This window comes from Lonchura striata, chromosome 24 (genome assembly GCF_050655825.1).
Source record: "Lonchura striata isolate lonStrDom1 chromosome 24, ASM5065582v1, whole genome shotgun sequence".
In the NCBI taxonomy this organism is placed as follows: Eukaryota; Metazoa; Chordata; class Aves; order Passeriformes; family Estrildidae; genus Lonchura; species Lonchura striata.
In genome coordinates this window covers 4,824,017-4,840,576 of record NC_140726.1, presented here as the reverse complement: position 1 = coordinate 4,840,576, position 16,560 = coordinate 4,824,017, and the positions used below count along the sequence as shown (strand labels likewise).

General features: G+C 47.6%; 1 protein-coding gene across 3 annotated transcripts in view; it reads left to right on the top strand.

Moving 5' to 3' along the window:
• The first annotated feature begins 7,684 nt into the window (after positions 1–7,684).
• UBASH3B (ubiquitin associated and SH3 domain containing B) overlaps positions 7,685–16,560 on the top strand; it is a 76,432-nt gene continuing 67,556 nt past the window's right edge. Inside the window, exon 1 of one of the 3 annotated variants that reach the window (XM_077788006.2) lies at positions 7,685–7,997. In XM_077788006.2, coding sequence (XP_077644132.2) covers positions 7,946–7,997 — 52 coding nt within the window. In that variant the 5' untranslated portion in view covers positions 7,685–7,945. Of the gene's footprint in view, positions 7,998–8,216; positions 8,351–16,560 lie in introns of those variants that run through there. The other 2 variants (XM_077788004.2, XM_085560401.1) reach the window with 2 other exon arrangements.

The following is a 16,560-nucleotide window of genomic DNA, read 5'->3' as shown; positions in this document are numbered from 1 at the left end:
GCTGTGATGCACAGAGAGAGGGAAGTTAAACAGCAAAAATAACTATGGAAAAACGAGCAAAAACACCAAAGCACCACCCCAATGATTCCAGCTGATTCCTGCCTGTCTTGGAGAACAAATTAAATCAACCCTCACATTATATCAATATCCTCATATAATATTCTCATATTAGTCCGCACAATTCTATGATTTCAATTCCAGTTCTGCAATTCTACAACACCAAAGAATTAGGATGATTTCAAATGACCACAAACACCCCATCCCCTTCCTTTCCAATATTCTAGTCAACAAAAGCAATTTTTTTTTTCTCCAGGGAATCCAATGAGGGCCCAAGAATGCAGCTAAACAAATCACCACCAGAAAAAAAAAAAAAAGAATAATAAATAATTCCAAGCAAAGCAAAAGCCTCAAAAAAAAAAAAAAAAAGATTTGCAGACTTTGTACAACCTCCTGCAGCTCAGCACATTTCTCTGTGTGGGGGAGTTGGGGAAATCCCAGCAGTTTTCTATTGTACCATGTTTTCTCTTGGCTCAGTCCCCAGCAAATAAATGGAATAAATGGAAATAAACCGAGTTCACACCAGGGACAGCCAGGGGATCCACGAGATAACCCAGCCAAGGATCAGGGTGTTTCTCACACACGCAATATTTTTAAATATTTTTAGATATTTAATTTACTCAACTCTGCTCCTCCTAGCAGAGGGAGCAGCCCAGCTTCTTCTCCAGCTCAGAAGAAACGGATTTTATGCCAATAAAAGTGGTTTTTTACACCAATAAAAGTGGATTTTACAGCAACATTTTAATTTGCCAGCGGTTTTAGCTGAATCCCACCTGGAAGGTTTGGCCCAGAGCTCCCCCAGCTGCTGGGCCAAGGCAGGCGAAATTAAAATAAATTAAAATAAATTAAAATAAAGCAGAATGCAACTCTTTTCCAGGTAGGTGAAAGAACCCAGCCCTGCCTGGTTAGGAGAGGGTAAAGCCTCACTTTACAAAGCCTCAGCCACTCTCCACATCTTTTTTTTGGTTTTAATGACAAATAAAGGCAAATCCTGCCCTGGCCACCCTCAGAACCCAGCTCTGGATTAAATCAGCACCCAGCAACAAACTCCTTCCTCTCACAGCAGAGCCAAAAATAGCTGAAAGCCTTTTAAAAATGAATATATTCTTTTATTTCTCTTTTACTTTCAGGCTACACCTGAAATATCTGAAGGACACTTTGCCTCCTGACTCATTCCTGCTCAACTCCGTAACTCTAAATCCAAATGAAGGGATTATGATGAAATAGAAGTGGATTTTTTTTTTTTAAATTTTAACGAGGAAAACACACTCCAAAACTGAGGAAACCCAAGCTAGAAAAGCAAATTCTCAGTGCCCTTCTAATGAAGCTTGTGGCGCTTTTTTCACCCCACAATTCCACACCAAATTTGGAGTCCCAGCCCCAAAGGCAATAAAAACCAGAGATGGATAAAAAATCCCCAATCCTGAAGCCCTAAAAAGTCTCCCAGAGCCCAAAACTCGTGGCAGAGGTTGGAGGTGAGGGAGAAATGGGGGGAAAAATCTCATTTTTCATCCTTGTGGACGGAGCACAGGATCCTGCTCCATCAGCCAGCTGCTGCTCCTGTTCTGAAACACTCAAATATTTGGGGAACTCAAATATTGCAGTGCTGAGAGAAGGGAGTGTTGCCCTGATTTTTAAAAGTGTAATTTTTTCTTTTTATAGTCCTTTTGAAAGGCTTAAAGTTCTCATAAAACTTCTTCAGCCTTCTGGGCTGTTTACGTGTTTCTACTGAGCAGTTTTTAATGTTGATGGTAAGATTTTTATCTGGCAAACATCACTTTAGCAATGATTAGAGCATCATGTTTTACATGTTCTCACACACTGTTCATGTCAATAAAAATCGTTTTACATTCTTCTTTGTAAGAAAATAAATAAATAATCATCGTTTTACATTCTTCTTTGTAAGAAAAGAAAATTAATCAATTGTTAGTTTGACCAGTGTAGCTGAGAGAAGTGGTAATTCCATCCTCCAACCCACAGTTACCTCTAGAATTCTATAAATATAGAATATTTACTCCAATAGATAAATATAGAATATTATACTCCAATAATATATAAATATAATATATAAATATAGAATATATAATAATATAATATATCTAGAATATATCTAGAATATCATATCATATCATATCAATCATATCATATCATATCATACCAATCATATAATATCATCATATATCATATCATATCATATAATATCATATCATATCATATCATATCAATAATAATAATATATATAGTACAATTAACATAACATAACATAACATAACAAACATAACATAACACAAACACAACACAACACAACATAACATAATATAATATAATATAATATAATATAATATAATATAATATAATATAATATAATATAATATAATATAATATAATATAATATAATATATAAATATATAGAATATTATACTCAACTAAAACCCTCTCTTTTTGAACCTTTCTCTTAGCAAACTTTTGCATCATTATTTCAGCCCAGTAACAACAAGGAGCAGGTGGGTGGGAAGGAAGGCAGTGATTGAATTATGAATTATGATCTGGGAATAAGTGCTGACTGCAGCTCCACACGCAGCCCCCGGTGCCAGGCTGGACAAAGGGGATGGATCCCTGCAGGATCTCCCGGGAATGTTGTTCCTCCACTTCCAGCAGGGCGCAGAAAACGGGCTGGAGCCCGCTGCTCCTTTGCTCTCCCAAAAAACTCCTAAATTCCAATGAAATCATCATTTCCCTCTCTCGGTGCTGGTTTGAATCCAGGACGAGGCACCCGTTGATTTTCCTCAGCTAAATCACCATTCCCTGACCCTTGGAAACTCAGGAGAGCAGGGGAGAGAAAAAAGGAAATAAAAGGGAGGTGAGAGGGGAGGGGAACTGCTGAGGCTGGGCTGAGTTTGATTTTTTATTTCAGTTTATTTTTGATTCTTCGCACGCTCGCTGGTTGAGCCGGGAAATCAAAACTGAGGATGGACTTGCCAAGGATGGGTTTGGGGTAAGGGGAAAGCAAAGCCCCTGCTCCATTCCCTGCTGCTGAGCGGATTATTTCAGAATATTCCCATTGTTCGGGGATATTCTGAATTATTCTCCCCATGCCAGCACCAGGGGGGAGCATCAGGCTGGGAAAAAAAGTTAAATTTGGCTCAAATTCCTCAGAAATTTGAGCTCTTCCTACGGAAATCCCCCCTCCCTGTCCAGGCTGGCTTTTTCAAACCCTCCCCCCTCAATTCTGCCTTCAGTGATAAAAATAATCCCCTAAAATTGCATTTTCCTCTAGGTAAAGGGCAAAGAATTGGAGTTCACGCAGGAAAAATTCGGATTTCCCAGCGGGCATGGACAAGGCTCCTGGTGCAGGAATTTGCGCCCCTTTTTTGGCTTTGGGCACCCAAAAGTTGTTGCACTCAACAGAAATAAGTGAAGATAAATAGAAATATCTGGGATCAGGCCAGCAACACGAGGCCACGTGGAAAAAACAAATTAAAAACCAAACCAGAAATGTTCTCTGTGAAAATCTGACAGCTTTTTAGTATCACAGCTTTCGTACAAAGCCAAATAATTTTGTATATTTTGATTATTTCGCTAAAATTATTGTTAATTTTGGAGGCTGCAACACATTTTTCTGGGTGTTCTCCTTTTTAAAAAATTTGGCTTTCTACTTTTACTTTCTTCCCTTTCCCTGTTTGATCACTGTGACAGCTTTCATTTTCAGCTTACAATAAAAAAAAAAAAGAAAAAGAAAAAGAAAAAGAAAAAAAAAACGGTGGGCGGCAGCTTTATTTCCAGGCACACATTTGATAGCTGAGGGTAGAAAAAGAAATCTTTTTTCCCCCAAAAAAATAAGGTTTCCATGTAAAGAAGCCCAGCCAGCCAAATGCAGGGACATTAAAGTTCCAAGGACATGATCTTGGCAGGCTTGGGAAATAATTCCCAGCCAGTCTCACCTTAAAAAATAAAAATAAATCTATTTCTGTTCCTTGTTTGAGGCAGCAGCTCATCCAACCAACCAAACCTCAACATTGCAACTTCCCTAATGTGGATTTTCTTGCTGTTTGAATTTCTGGTGGGAATCTGTCGCAGGCAGAGCAAAGAGATTCCCATCGGAGCAAAGTCCCTGGGAGCCGCTTCCACAGCAAATTTCATTTTTATTGTTATTTCCTGCTTGAGTAATTCAGCTGCAGCACAGGAGGGAGGCCCAGGGAGAGAAGTGCAAACATTTTCTGCTGGCTGCATTCCCTGGGAGATGGGAAGGTGGGATCAGGGTTAATTTGCTCTTGGAATTTGTGCTATTGATGATTTTGAGATTGCAAAAAGGTTTTTTGTTTTGTTTTGTTGTAAAAAGAAGAAGTTATCGTTTGTTTGTGTTGGTTTTTAAGGTTGTTTATTTTGGTTTATTTATACCATGTTTTGCTGCCCCGCTGGAGGTTTGTTTTGCAGGGCTTTGTTTTTTAGTGGGATTTTATAAATATTATATATTACAAATTGTGTGCATAATATTTATAATAATGTGTTAATATTTATTATTTATGTTGAATAGTGTGTTTTTAGCTTAAATTAATAAAAAAATGTTAACACTCTAGTGAAATATGGAGGGCATGAAAAGGAGAAAAAGGACAAGGACTTAATTTTTTTTATTTTGGTTTTTTTTTTTTTTGAACCCCTAATCTAGACTCTTAAAATTTTACTTTTGTATTCATGCTGCACTTAATTATTATTTATATTGAACATTTAGAGCTTGTAATTAATCTTGTAAGATTGAAAACTTTTTTTTTATGGCCAGAGATCCCAGCCAGTGTCTCTGGGGGCTCTGTCCAGGGGGGTCCTGACCCCTGCCAGGGCAGCCAGAGGGATTCCCAAAATTTGGGATTTTTATCTTCTCCTCCAGGGTCTTTGTGGCGCATGAATTCATGGGTGCCAAACCCTTCTGGAGGCTCCAGCAATCCAAATCTGAGCACAAATGTTGTTATTAACACGCTTAATTCTCCTCCTGTGTTAAAATGGAAGAGGAAATATTGTAATTAATGCCCTTAATTGTCCTCCTGAATGAAAACGGAGCGGATTGGGTGCCTGATCCTGATTTCACAACTGAAATCCACGACTCCATTGGTTTCCCCCTCTGGCTTTAATGAAGTCCTTGCCAATTAATAGTGGGCTAAATTAAAGAACCCCAGCAACACCAGAGGAGTTAAAAGTGATTTTAAGAGAGGAACAAGAAGCATTTTCTCAGTTTGGTTTTGGTTTTTTTTGTGCCGTGTCTTTCTGGAGCTGGAATTTCCGTGCCACCCTCGGCTCAGGGATGGCTTTTCCCTGGGGATAAAGAGACAGAAAATCACTGGCACAGGAGGAGAAGGAGCAGGGAGCTGTGGGGGGAATTCTTTTCTCCCCTTTGTTGATAAAACAAAATGGAAATGGGCTGTCGGCGTTCCCTAATGCGAATAATAACAACTGCACTGATAGATTTGTCATTGCCACTATTGATTTCCTTCCCCAACATAAACTATTTTTAAAAATGCCTCTTCATGGGTTTTTATTTGCTGGCAGGGTTGGGATTTCAGGCTCCTCTCCACTGCAGGAGCAGGATCTGCCTGGCCTCAAAAGTGAAAGTGGAAAAAAGGCAAAGTCAGGGGAAGAATAAAATAAAATAAAATAAAATAAAATAAAAAAGCAAAGGAGAAGGATGAGGAGGATGAATTGAAATAGAATGAGGAGAAAAGCAGGAATATCTGTCCCAGGGGAGCTGCAGGGAGGGGAGCAGAGCTGCTGGGAGCACCAGGATGAGGTGAAAATTTTGGAGCACAGCTATTTTGCCCTGAGTCCAGGTGAACCACGGAGATGGAGCTCCACGAAGTGGAGCTGCTGGAGCCTGGCCAGAGGAAACCACGGAGCTGCTGCAGGGCTGGAGCCCCTTGGAGCCAGGCTGGGAGAGCTGGGAATGTTCCCATGGAGAAGGGAAGGATCCAGGGAATCCTCAGAGCCCTGGGAATGTTCCCCTGGAGAAGGGAAGGATCCAGGGAATCCTCAGAGCCCTGGGAATGTTCCCTGGAGAAGGGAAGGATCCAGGGAGGGCTCAGAGCCCTGGGAATGTTCCCCTGGAGAAGGGAAGGATCCAGGCAGAGCTCAGAGCCCCGGGAATGTTCCCCTGGAGAAGGGAAGGATCCAGGGAGGGCTCAGAGCCCTGGGAATGTTCCCCTGGAGAAGGGAAGGATCCAGGGAGGGCTCAGAGCCCTGGGAATGTTCCCATGGAGAGGAGAAGGATCCAGGGAGAGCTCAGAGCCCTGGGAATGTTCCCATGGAGAAGGGAAGGATCCAGGCAGAGCTCAGAGCCCCGGGAATGTTCCCTGGAGAAGGGAAGGATCCAGGGAATCCTCAGAGCCCTGGGAATGTTCCCCTGGAGAAGGGAAGGATCCAGGGAATCCTCAGAGCCCTGGGAATGTTCCCCTGGAGAAGGGAAGGATCCAGGGAATCCTCAGAGCCCTGGGAATGTTCCCCTGGAGAAGGGAAGGATCCAGGGAATCCTCAGAGCCCTGGGAATGTTCCCTGGAGAAGGGAAGGATCCAGGCAGAGCTCAGAGCCATTCCAGGGCCTGAAGGGTCTCCAGGAGAGCTGGAGAGGGACTGGGGACAAGGCATGGAAGGACAGGACACAGGGAATGGCTCCCACTGCCAGGGGGCAGGACTGGATGGGATTTTGGGCAGGAATTGTTCCCTGGCAGGGTGGGCAGGCCCTGGGATGGAATTCCCAGAGCAGCTGGGGCTGCCCCTGGATCCCTGGCAGTGCCCAAGGCCAGGCTGGATGGGGCTGGGAGCACCTGGGACAGTAGGGGGGTCCCTGCCCATGGCAGGGGTGGGGTGGGATGAGATTTAAATTCGGGTTATTCCAACCCAACCCATTCCATGAGAGTGGAGGTGGGAGAAAGGAGACTCGGAGAGTTCTGAGCGCCCTGCTTTGCTCTTTGTGGAGTTTGGTTGGGATCCGAGAGAGGATTTCCTAAAAAAAATGAAAGAAGGGAAGCAAGAGAAAAAGAGAGAGGAAAGCAAGAAGGAAGGAAAGATGGAAAGAAAGAAGGAAGGAAAAAGGGAAAGAAGGAAAGGAGGAAAGGAAGAAGGGAGGAAAGATGTAAAGAAAGAAGGAAGGAAAAAGGGAAAGAAGGAAAGGAGGAAAGAAGGAAAGAAGGAAAGAAAGGAGGAAAGAAGGAAGGAAGGAAAGAAGGAAAGAAAGGAGGAAAGAAGGAAGGAAGGAAAGAAGGAAAGAGGGGTAAAAGGAAAGAAAGAAGGAGAGACAGAAGGAAAGGATTTATGTATATATAAATAAATAAACAAATAAATACAAAAATTACAATAAAGGCAAAGCTAACAAAACCAAACGAACAAACAAATAAATAAAACCAGATTTCTAATAAAGACAATAACAAAAAAAAAAAAAAACAACTCCAAAATACATAAATAAACACAGCAATCATACTAAAGGCAAAACAAACAAAAAAAAAAGCAGCAAAATAAAAAAAAATCAACGGCGCGTGCACGTGCTTTTTTTTTTTATTTTTTTTTTTTAATTATTTTTTTTTTTTCTTCTTAAAGGAAACCTTCATTTCTCCTGCCCGCTCCCGCGCATCCCCCACCCGCCCACGCTCGGCGGGGCGGGGGCATCCCGGCCGCGCTGCCCGCATCCCGCGGTCCCCGCCCGGCCGCGCCGGCCGTGGGCGGTGTCGCCGCTGGTCCCCGGCCGGGTGGCGGTCCCCGGCGCCGTGCCCCGAGCCCGCGGCGTGCATGGCCCTGCTGGGGCGGCGATGGCTGCGCGCTGATGGCCCAGCTCGCCATGGCTGCCAGAGAGGAGCTGTACAGCAAAGTCATCCCCCGGCGGAACCGCCAGCACCGCGCCGGCACCATCAAACATGGCTCGTCGCTGGAGATCCTGCTCTCCATGGGCTTCCCCAAAGCACGGGCGTGAGTCGCTGCCCCGCGGGGCTTTTCCGCTCTTGTCGTGCGCGTTACGGAGCGGGGAGAGAGGCGCAGAGACACACAGAGACACACAGAGACACACAGAGACACAGAGAGAAGCGGCGGGCGCCGCTCGGCTGCGCTGCTCCGGAGCGGAGCGGGGCCGGAGGCGGGGAGGGAGCGCCGGGGAGCCGCGGTTGCAGCCCGGGGAGAGGCGGGGATGCTCTGCCGGAGCGGGGGATGCGGTCCTGGAGAGGGGGATGCGGTCCTGGAGAGGGGGGATGCGCTGCCGGATCGGGGGATGCGGTCCTGGAGAAGGGGGATGCGGTCCTGGAGAAGGGGGGTGCGCTCCTGAACGGGTGAGGATGCTCTCCTGGAGAGGGGGGATGTAGTCCTGGAGATGGGGGATGCGCTGCCGGAGCGGGGGACGCGCTCCTGGAGAGGGGGGATGCTGTGCCGGAGCAAGGGGATGCTCTCCGGGAGAGGGGGAATGCGGACCGGAGAGGGGGGATGCACTCCCAGAGAGAGGGATGTGCTCCGGGAGAGGGTGGATGCACTCCTGGACGTGGGGAGATGCACTCCTGGAGAGGGGGGATGCGCTCCCGGAGAGGGGGGATGCACCCCCAGAGAGAGGGATGTGCTCCTGGAGAGGGGGGATGCACTCCCGGAGAGGGGGAATGCACTCCCGGAGAGAGGGATGTGCTCCCGGAGAGGGGGAATGCACTCCCGGAGAGGGGGGATGCACCCCCAGAGAGAGGGATGTGCTCCCGGAGAGGGGGAATGCACTCCCGGAGAGAGGGATGTGCTCCCGGAGAGGGGGGATGCTCTCCCGGAGAGGGGGGATGCACTCCCGGAGCAGGGGATGCTTTGCCGGACAGAGGGAATGCTCTCCCGGAGAAGGAAATGCGTTCCCGGAGCAGCGGGATGCTGTGCCGGAGCAAGGGGATGCTCTCCCGGAGAAGGAAATGCGCTCCCGGAGCGGGGGGATGCTCTCCCGGATGCTTTCCCGGACAGCGGGCAGTGCTCTCCCGGCTGCGAGGGGATAACTGCCCCAGCGGCCCGGAGATGCCTCCTCGGAGCAGGCAGGGAAGCGGGGAATGCTCTCCCGGCAGCGGGGGGATGCGCTCCCAGAGCCGGGGGATGCGCTGTCGGGGCAGCGGCGCGATGCTGTGCCGGGCTGCGGGGGATACGGCCCGGGGATGCCCTCTCGGAACGGCGCGGACAGCTGGGAATGCTGTCCTGGAGCAGGGAATGCTCTCCCGGAGCAAGGAATGCTGTTCCGGAGCAGGGAATGTTCTCCTGGCTGCGGGGGATGCTGGCCTGGAGCAGGGGATGCTCTCCCGGGGCAGAGAATGCTGTCCTGGCAGTGGAGAATGCTCTCCCGAAGCCGGGAATGCTCTCCCGGAGCAGGGAATGCTCTCCTGGCTGTGGGAGATGCTGGCCCGGGACAGGGAATGCTCTCCCGGAGCAGGGAATGCTCTCCTGGAGCAGGGGATGCTGTCTCAGAGCAGGGAATGCTCTCCCGGGGCAGGGGATGCTCTCCTGGAGCAGGGAATGCTCTCCTGGAGCAGGGAATGCTCTCCTGGAGCAGGGAATGCTCTCCGAGCGGCCCGGGGATGCTCTCCCAGAGCAGAGGATGCTGTCTCAGAGCAGGGGATGCTCTCCCGGAGCAGGGAATGCTCTCCTGGAGCAGGGGATGCTCTCCTGGAGCAGGGGATGCTCTCCTGGAGCAGGGAATGCTCTCCCGGACCAGGGAATGCTCTCCCGGACCAGGGAATGCTCTCCCGGAGCGGGTGATGCTCTACCGGAGCAGGGGATGCTGCAGGACCCGCGGGATGCTCCGCTCGCCTCCCGCCTGGCAGGAGCCCCGGGCACTCCCGGTCCCGTCCCCGCAGCTCGCCCGCACCGTCCCCAGGCTGGGCATGGGCAGGGAGGCAGGTTTTGCCACCCAAACTGAAATTGTTTTAGCTCGGATACCCGGGGGATTTTCTTTAAGCTGTGTACAAGTCACCCGAAAAGCAGCGGAGCAGCAGATTTCCATCCGTAGCCCGAAGTGCTTCGATTTTTCTTGCCCAATTCACGCCCTGGTGTAACCTCCCTGTGTGTGCTTCTGCTTTAAATTAATCAGGCAGCAAACTAATGATAACTTAATGAGGGAACTGTGACTCCTGAGGTGGGACTCAGCTTTGGGATGCAAATGAAACCAGTGGGGATCGGGATGGTTCCTTGATCTCCCAAAGTTTTCAGTTTGTTGCTGACACCCATCACAACTCCGCGGTTTTGCAGCCTGTCTTATTGCAGGTTTTATTTTTTTTTTTTAATATATAAATATAGACAGTCACATGCAGTTTAAGGGCATATGTTCCTTGTGGATTCGTGGGATTGCATGGACCCACCAGCACATGCAGGAATCTTATTTCTGTTTTCCACGGTGCTGCTTTGCACTCCTTCTGGCTGTCAGTTATCTCCTGAGATCAGCACACAGCTTTTAGACACAGTGAATGCAAATGTAGAGCAGGGCAGAGCGGTGACTTCATGGTTGGAAGAAGGAAAGATGTGTATCTTTTCAGTGGAGCTGCAATAAAAAAAAAAAAAAATAAAACCAGCTTGATCCTATGAATGAAACCTGCACAACAGTGCCATCAAGGCTGCCAGGCAGCCCTGCTCTTACCTGACTCAGGAAGTGTGTCTATGGGTCACATTCCTGCCCAAAAAGCACTGGCATTTGTTAAAATGCACTCAGAGCTTCATCACGCAAAGCAGAGAAGGTTAAAGACAGGGAGCAAGCCAAAAAAATGGAAAAAATATTCCTAAATGCAAAAAATACTTACTGGAAATCCAGCCAGTACCCAGGTGGGTAAAGCTGATATTGATATTGAGTTCAGGTAACCCTGTGTGACAATTCAGCAGAGCAGAGAGGGTTAAACACAGGGAGCAAGCCAAAAAAAATGGACACAATATCCCTAAATGCAAAAAGTGCCTGTTGGGAAAGTAGCCAGGCAGATGGTAAAGCTGTCTTGAGTTCAGGATAACCCTCCCTGTGTGGCAGCTCAGCTCTCTGCTGGGACAGGCACTGCTCATCCCATCTGTGGGAGCAGTGAGTGCCCCTGTTTCATCCTGCTGGAAACGCTACAAATAATTCATCATTAAAAATCAGACAAGAAGCAAAACGGAAATAAACCCAGTAAAATCCAAGCGGTGCCACCAAGGGTAGGATGGGGATGGAGCAGAGGTTTGGGAGCTTGAGAGAAACGAGTGCATGGCAAAAGGACATTTCCAAAAGGTCCAGAGAATGCTTTTCACTCTCAGCATTTCTCTGTAACTTACATTTACTCTCTTTTAACTTACATTTCTCTGTAAGTGGCAATGAGAATACCAAGATGCCAGCGAGATGAAATCATCATCTCCCTCCAGAGATGGTAAGGAGAAGTAACCTTAAAGCCCTTGTGAGTTTTTCCCCCAAAACCCTCCCACCTCTGCCTGCTGCCCCAAAGGCACAGCTCCAGCAGGAATTCGGTGAAATGGGATTTCAGCTCTGTGCACACAAACACGAGCCAGGCTGGTACTTAAAAAGTGGTGACCATCTGTTTGGGTGGCTTATGCAAAACAAACCTCCCAAGTTGTCAGACAAGTCTGTCAGGCATGTCACAAAATACCAGCAGTGCCTCCTGCTCCTTGGTGCAGCTGGGGGCACTGCCTGGGGACAGAGAGGGGCAGCTCAGGCAGGGTCAGGGCACAGGGCTGAGCTGGATTCTGCACTTCCAGGGTGGTATTGAGCAGTGGGGAGAGCTCACAATGCCTGGCTCTCAGCTTTACCCTGTGTGTGTTAAAATAATCCAAGGTGAAAGGCTAAATGTGATTTCCAAGTGTTGCTGGTGGCTCAGTTGAGGGGGAAATTGGGCTGAGGCAGGAAGGAGCCAAGAGAAGATGTCAGGTAGCAAGTGTAAAACTGCCGTGGCTCTTGTGTTCACAGCAAGGGGCTCTTAAAAAGCCTTTATGTCTCCATCCTGCAGGTGATTTATGTGATTTATGGGGGACTGGGGATGAAGGGCCCATCAAAGGATGAGTTCTTCCTCTCTGAACTGAGCTACTACTGCAGTTTATGGATCTGCACCAGTGGCAGTGTCCCACAGCTCACACTGAGACCTTTGAGGTTTCCCTGTTTCACCTTCTGAAGGATTTTTTTTTGGCACAGATCCATCTGCTTTCCTTTTGTTTTCTTTCTGTTTTCCTTCTTCCCAGCACAGCTGCAATTCAGGGCTCCTCTGAATCACAGGGTGAATTCAAAACATTTCTGGAAGGTTCTACCTGATCACGGCCCTGCATGTGTCATCCCTTTGAACCATCACCACGAGCTCTGCTGGCTCTTGCCAGCACACAGCCATTATTATTATTATTTTATTTTGCAATTAGCCCATTAGATTACGCACTGTCTGCTCCCACAGGCTGTCCCTATCCCCAGGAGTTTCTGGTTCAAGCAAGGAAAGAAGGCAAAGGTGAGGTTATAATTCCCATTTTGCAATTTGGGCACCAAGAAAAGCATTTTTCCCTTGTTCACACAAAGGCCTAATCAAACCCCCAGTGCTTCAATGCCCTGAACACAACAGGAGGATTCCTCCAGAAAGAGATTTCATACAAATATTATTTCCCAGTTGCCCCAAAATATTATTTATCATCTTGTTATGAATCTCCCATCAGTGGTTCCACCTAATTGTCACCCAGTCTGCCTGCCAGCACCTCTCACTATTGTTTGTAATCCCTGTATATCCCTGAGAGCAGAGAGGAAAAGCACAAAGTAATTTACAGGCCATCAAAACCACAGGGGATCATTTACAACTCTTCTGCATGTAGAAGCAATTTTTAAAAAATCCATAATGTGTCTATAAAAGGCTAAAATTGAAATAAAATTTAGTGATGGACTGCAGTTTCATTCCAGGATGGAGGAAGACCTTTGACCAAACTTGAATTATTGAAACTTACTTATCCTGCATAGTGCAGAAATCAATGTAGCTCCAGAATCTGCAAGTTTTAAAAGTTTAATGTCAGCCTTTAAACTCCTCCAAAACATCCTCAAAACCAGTCAGTTAAAGCTCTAGCATGAGGAAAGAGAATTAATCCTGCTTTCTTTGTTTTAATTCTGGGTTCACAGAATGGATATATAAATGGATATATAAATAAATAAAATTTAAGATGTTTCAGCTGCTGCATACGACCCTGAACTCAAGGCACAGCTCTGAGATGCTGTTGCAGAAGAGAGCCAGGCCTAAGAAAATGAAGATAATTCGCTGGCCCCTGCCATTACTCAGGCTGGGTAAATCACTGCCCACAACCAGAACACTTAAATTAGAGATATTGTGCTTTTTCTGTCACGGTGCTGTCTCTGATAAGCAGAAGAGATGACACAGGTGGCAAAGCTTTCCAAAAGGAAATGGATGTTCCTTCCCCTCAGCTGGGCCTGGAAAAGGCTTTAATTCTGTGTCCTTGGCCTGAGGAGGAGTTAATTCCCCTGGACCTGGGTAAAACCAGTCTGACTTGGATTTGCCTGAAACGATGAGAATTTACGAGCAACTAAAGGTTTCATTATTGTGGAAGAAATGAAGCTCAGTTTACAAACAGCAAAAGCTTCTCTGGAGTTTTGACAGGGATTTTGGCCTGCTAAGACATGTTTTGCTTGGTAACAGCCTTAGCAACCTCGCAGGATTTCGGCGCAGCAAGGCCGGGAGTCGCTCCTTCCTCCCTTGGAGCTGGAGCTGGGAAATGACAGCGTGGAAGGAGAGGGCTGCTCCTAATTTTCAGTTTTCAAGCGGTTTCCCCGTTTTTCCCAGCTTTGCCTTCAGGGTGTTTGTTTCCTGCAAATGCTGAAATTCATCCTGCTGCAAAGACCCAGCCTAAATCCAGCCCCAAGTCCCAAGTTTGGAGGGTTTTCCTGATTCCCAGTGATTGCTGCTGGCTCAGGGCGTGGAGGGAAATCCCATCCCAAGGGAAGAAGCTGCTGGACAGAAATGCTGGAAGCAGCAGCTTGGGAGGCTCCATTGAAAGGGATTTCCAAGTTTATCAGCACTGGAGGGAATCTTGAATGGAAAATCCAGGTGTTGCAGCTACAAGGGCTTAAAGAAAAGCTTCCCCTAAAGCTCAGTCTCGAGGCAGGGAGTCTGGGGCTTGGGTAGAGCCGTGGGTTGTGTGGCAGAGAAACTGTCAGAATCTGTGGTATTGATGATTCTGAGATTGTAGAAAGTCTCTGTCTGTCAGCCCCCTGCCAAAGCAGAAGCCATCATTGGTCTGTGCTGGTTTCCAGGTTGTTTATTCTGTTGATCTCTCACATGTTCTGCTGCCCTGCCCAGCTCTGTCCTGCAGGGCAGCATGTGGGGCTCTGCCCTCAGTGGGATGTGACAAACATTAAATACCAGAAACTCCCTGGGCTGCATTTACAAGAACGTGCCAATATCTGTCACCTACGTTGGACAGTGTGTCCCCAGCCTGAACCAACAGAAAAATGCCAACACCACAGTGAGACATGGAGGGCATGAAGAAGGAGAAAAAGGACAAGGCACACCCAATTTCCTCCAGCTTGTCCCCTTTGGACCCCTCATCTAGAATCCTAAAATTTTACTTTTGCACCCGTGCCACACTTAATTATCACTTATATCAAACACTCAGAGCTGGTAATTCATGCTGTAAGATTGCAAACTCTTTTCCATGGGCAGAGATCACAGCCAGTGTCTCTGGGGGCTCTGTCCAGGGGGGTTCTGACCCCTGCCAGGGTCCCAGGGCAGCCAGAGGGAAGCTCTGGATTCCCACAAGAAACCATCTGAGCAAAATATTTCAATTTTCAGTCCTGCCTGTGGGCATTTGTGAGCTCCAGGTTCCTAGGAAGGGTTTGTGGCCTGTTTCCAGGTGGTGACAGGGAGAACCTTTGGGAAGTCACTTGCACGAACCCCTGGTTCCCTGCACTCAGCTCTGTGCCCGTGTCAGGGTTTAGGGGATGAGACTGGAGCAGTTTTAGCACTGAGCTTTGTGGTTTGCAATTGCTGGGCCAGCTCTGAGGCCTCAGAACTGTTCTGTCCATCTGTCCTGGAGGGGATCCAACAGGTCTGCAGGACAGGGAGATAAGGCAGCAGCTGCCAGGGAGGTGCTCTGAAGAGAAGTTGCAGAAACATCCATTTAGGGCTCAGTGCTGTGGCTGCTCTGCACATGGATTTTAAATTGTTTTTTCCATTGGCTTTACTGCAGATTTCTGCTGTGGGACTGAGATGATTCCTGCAGGATCCAGGTTGTTCCGTGCCAGTGGCTCCAGTGTGTTTGGGGTGGGGGGATCTGCCTGAGACAGTTCCTTACTTCAGAGATCTAAAGTGATAAAGCACAGAGGGCTCTTTATTTCCACTGTGCATTCTGAAACTGAGGCACAGAGAAGCTTAGATATCAAATCTGTAGTTAGGCTTGCACCTGAATCTGTAGAGTTTCAGTCCATTCATGACAAGACTTAGTAGAACAGCTATTTCCATGACATGGTACAGCATTTTCAGAGGGAGGGAGAGTTCTTATCAGAGGGAAAGGAGACATTTCTGTGATAAGATCACACTGTAAAATGATAATGGCAGCAGCAGTGCTTGGTGTTACCTCCTCAGTGATTCCGGCTGCTGGACACAGAACTGCCATTAATCAAATGGACACAGAAGTGCCATTAATCAAACCTGATGGCTGGGAGCCCTGGAACAATCAGATATTCAGGGCTGATATCCACGGAGAAAGCTCTTCTGCCACAACCATTGAGGGAAGAGTTTAAGGACAGAGCCCCCCTGCACAGAGATTGCTCAGCCAAGGTCAGGGAGCCCCTGCAGGACTTGCTGGCCCAGAGAACGAGCTGGTGTGTGCCCAGGGAGGCAAACAAAAAGGAAAACAAAAAGCAAACTCCTTTCTAGTGCCTGCACAGCCCACACTTCCCTGGGAGCTGGTGTTTGGGTGTTGGAGCAGCATCACCGTGTGCAGTGAGGCCCCGGGTCAGCCAGCAGCCAGCATTCCCTGGATTGCTGAGATGTGGTTTTCCAGGCCATCTGACTTTGGCAAAGGCTGACAGAGATGTCAGAGAGTTTCCTGCTCCTTGAGTGCTTGGTTTGTTTTGGTATTAAAATTACATGGTGACAAGAAAACATTTCCTCGGGCTTCCGTCCCTCTGATGATTTCCTTGTCCCGGAGCCAAGGTCCTGAACTTGATCCTACCCTCTGCTCCAGGAAGGAGAGGAGCTCAGAAAGTGCAGCCCAGACCTCACATGGCACTGAGGGAGCCAAAAAAATTGCTCTGTGCCTTCTGGGTCTAAGCCCCCAGCAGTTAAAAAGTTGATCCTTTGGATGCAATTCCCTTTCAAGCTCCCTATCAGCTTGGAGGGATGCAGATAGCATTGTTATCTTTTCTGTCCTTTTTTCCTTCTCTTTGTGACCTATCTCCAGACTTGATACCACTGTCAGGAGCCAGCTGAAATGTCCTGATGAGATTCTCAAGACAAAGAGTGACAGGGAGAAGTCCTGGATTTCAGCTCAAGGATTTCAGATATCCAGCGTGTTTGAATGGAGC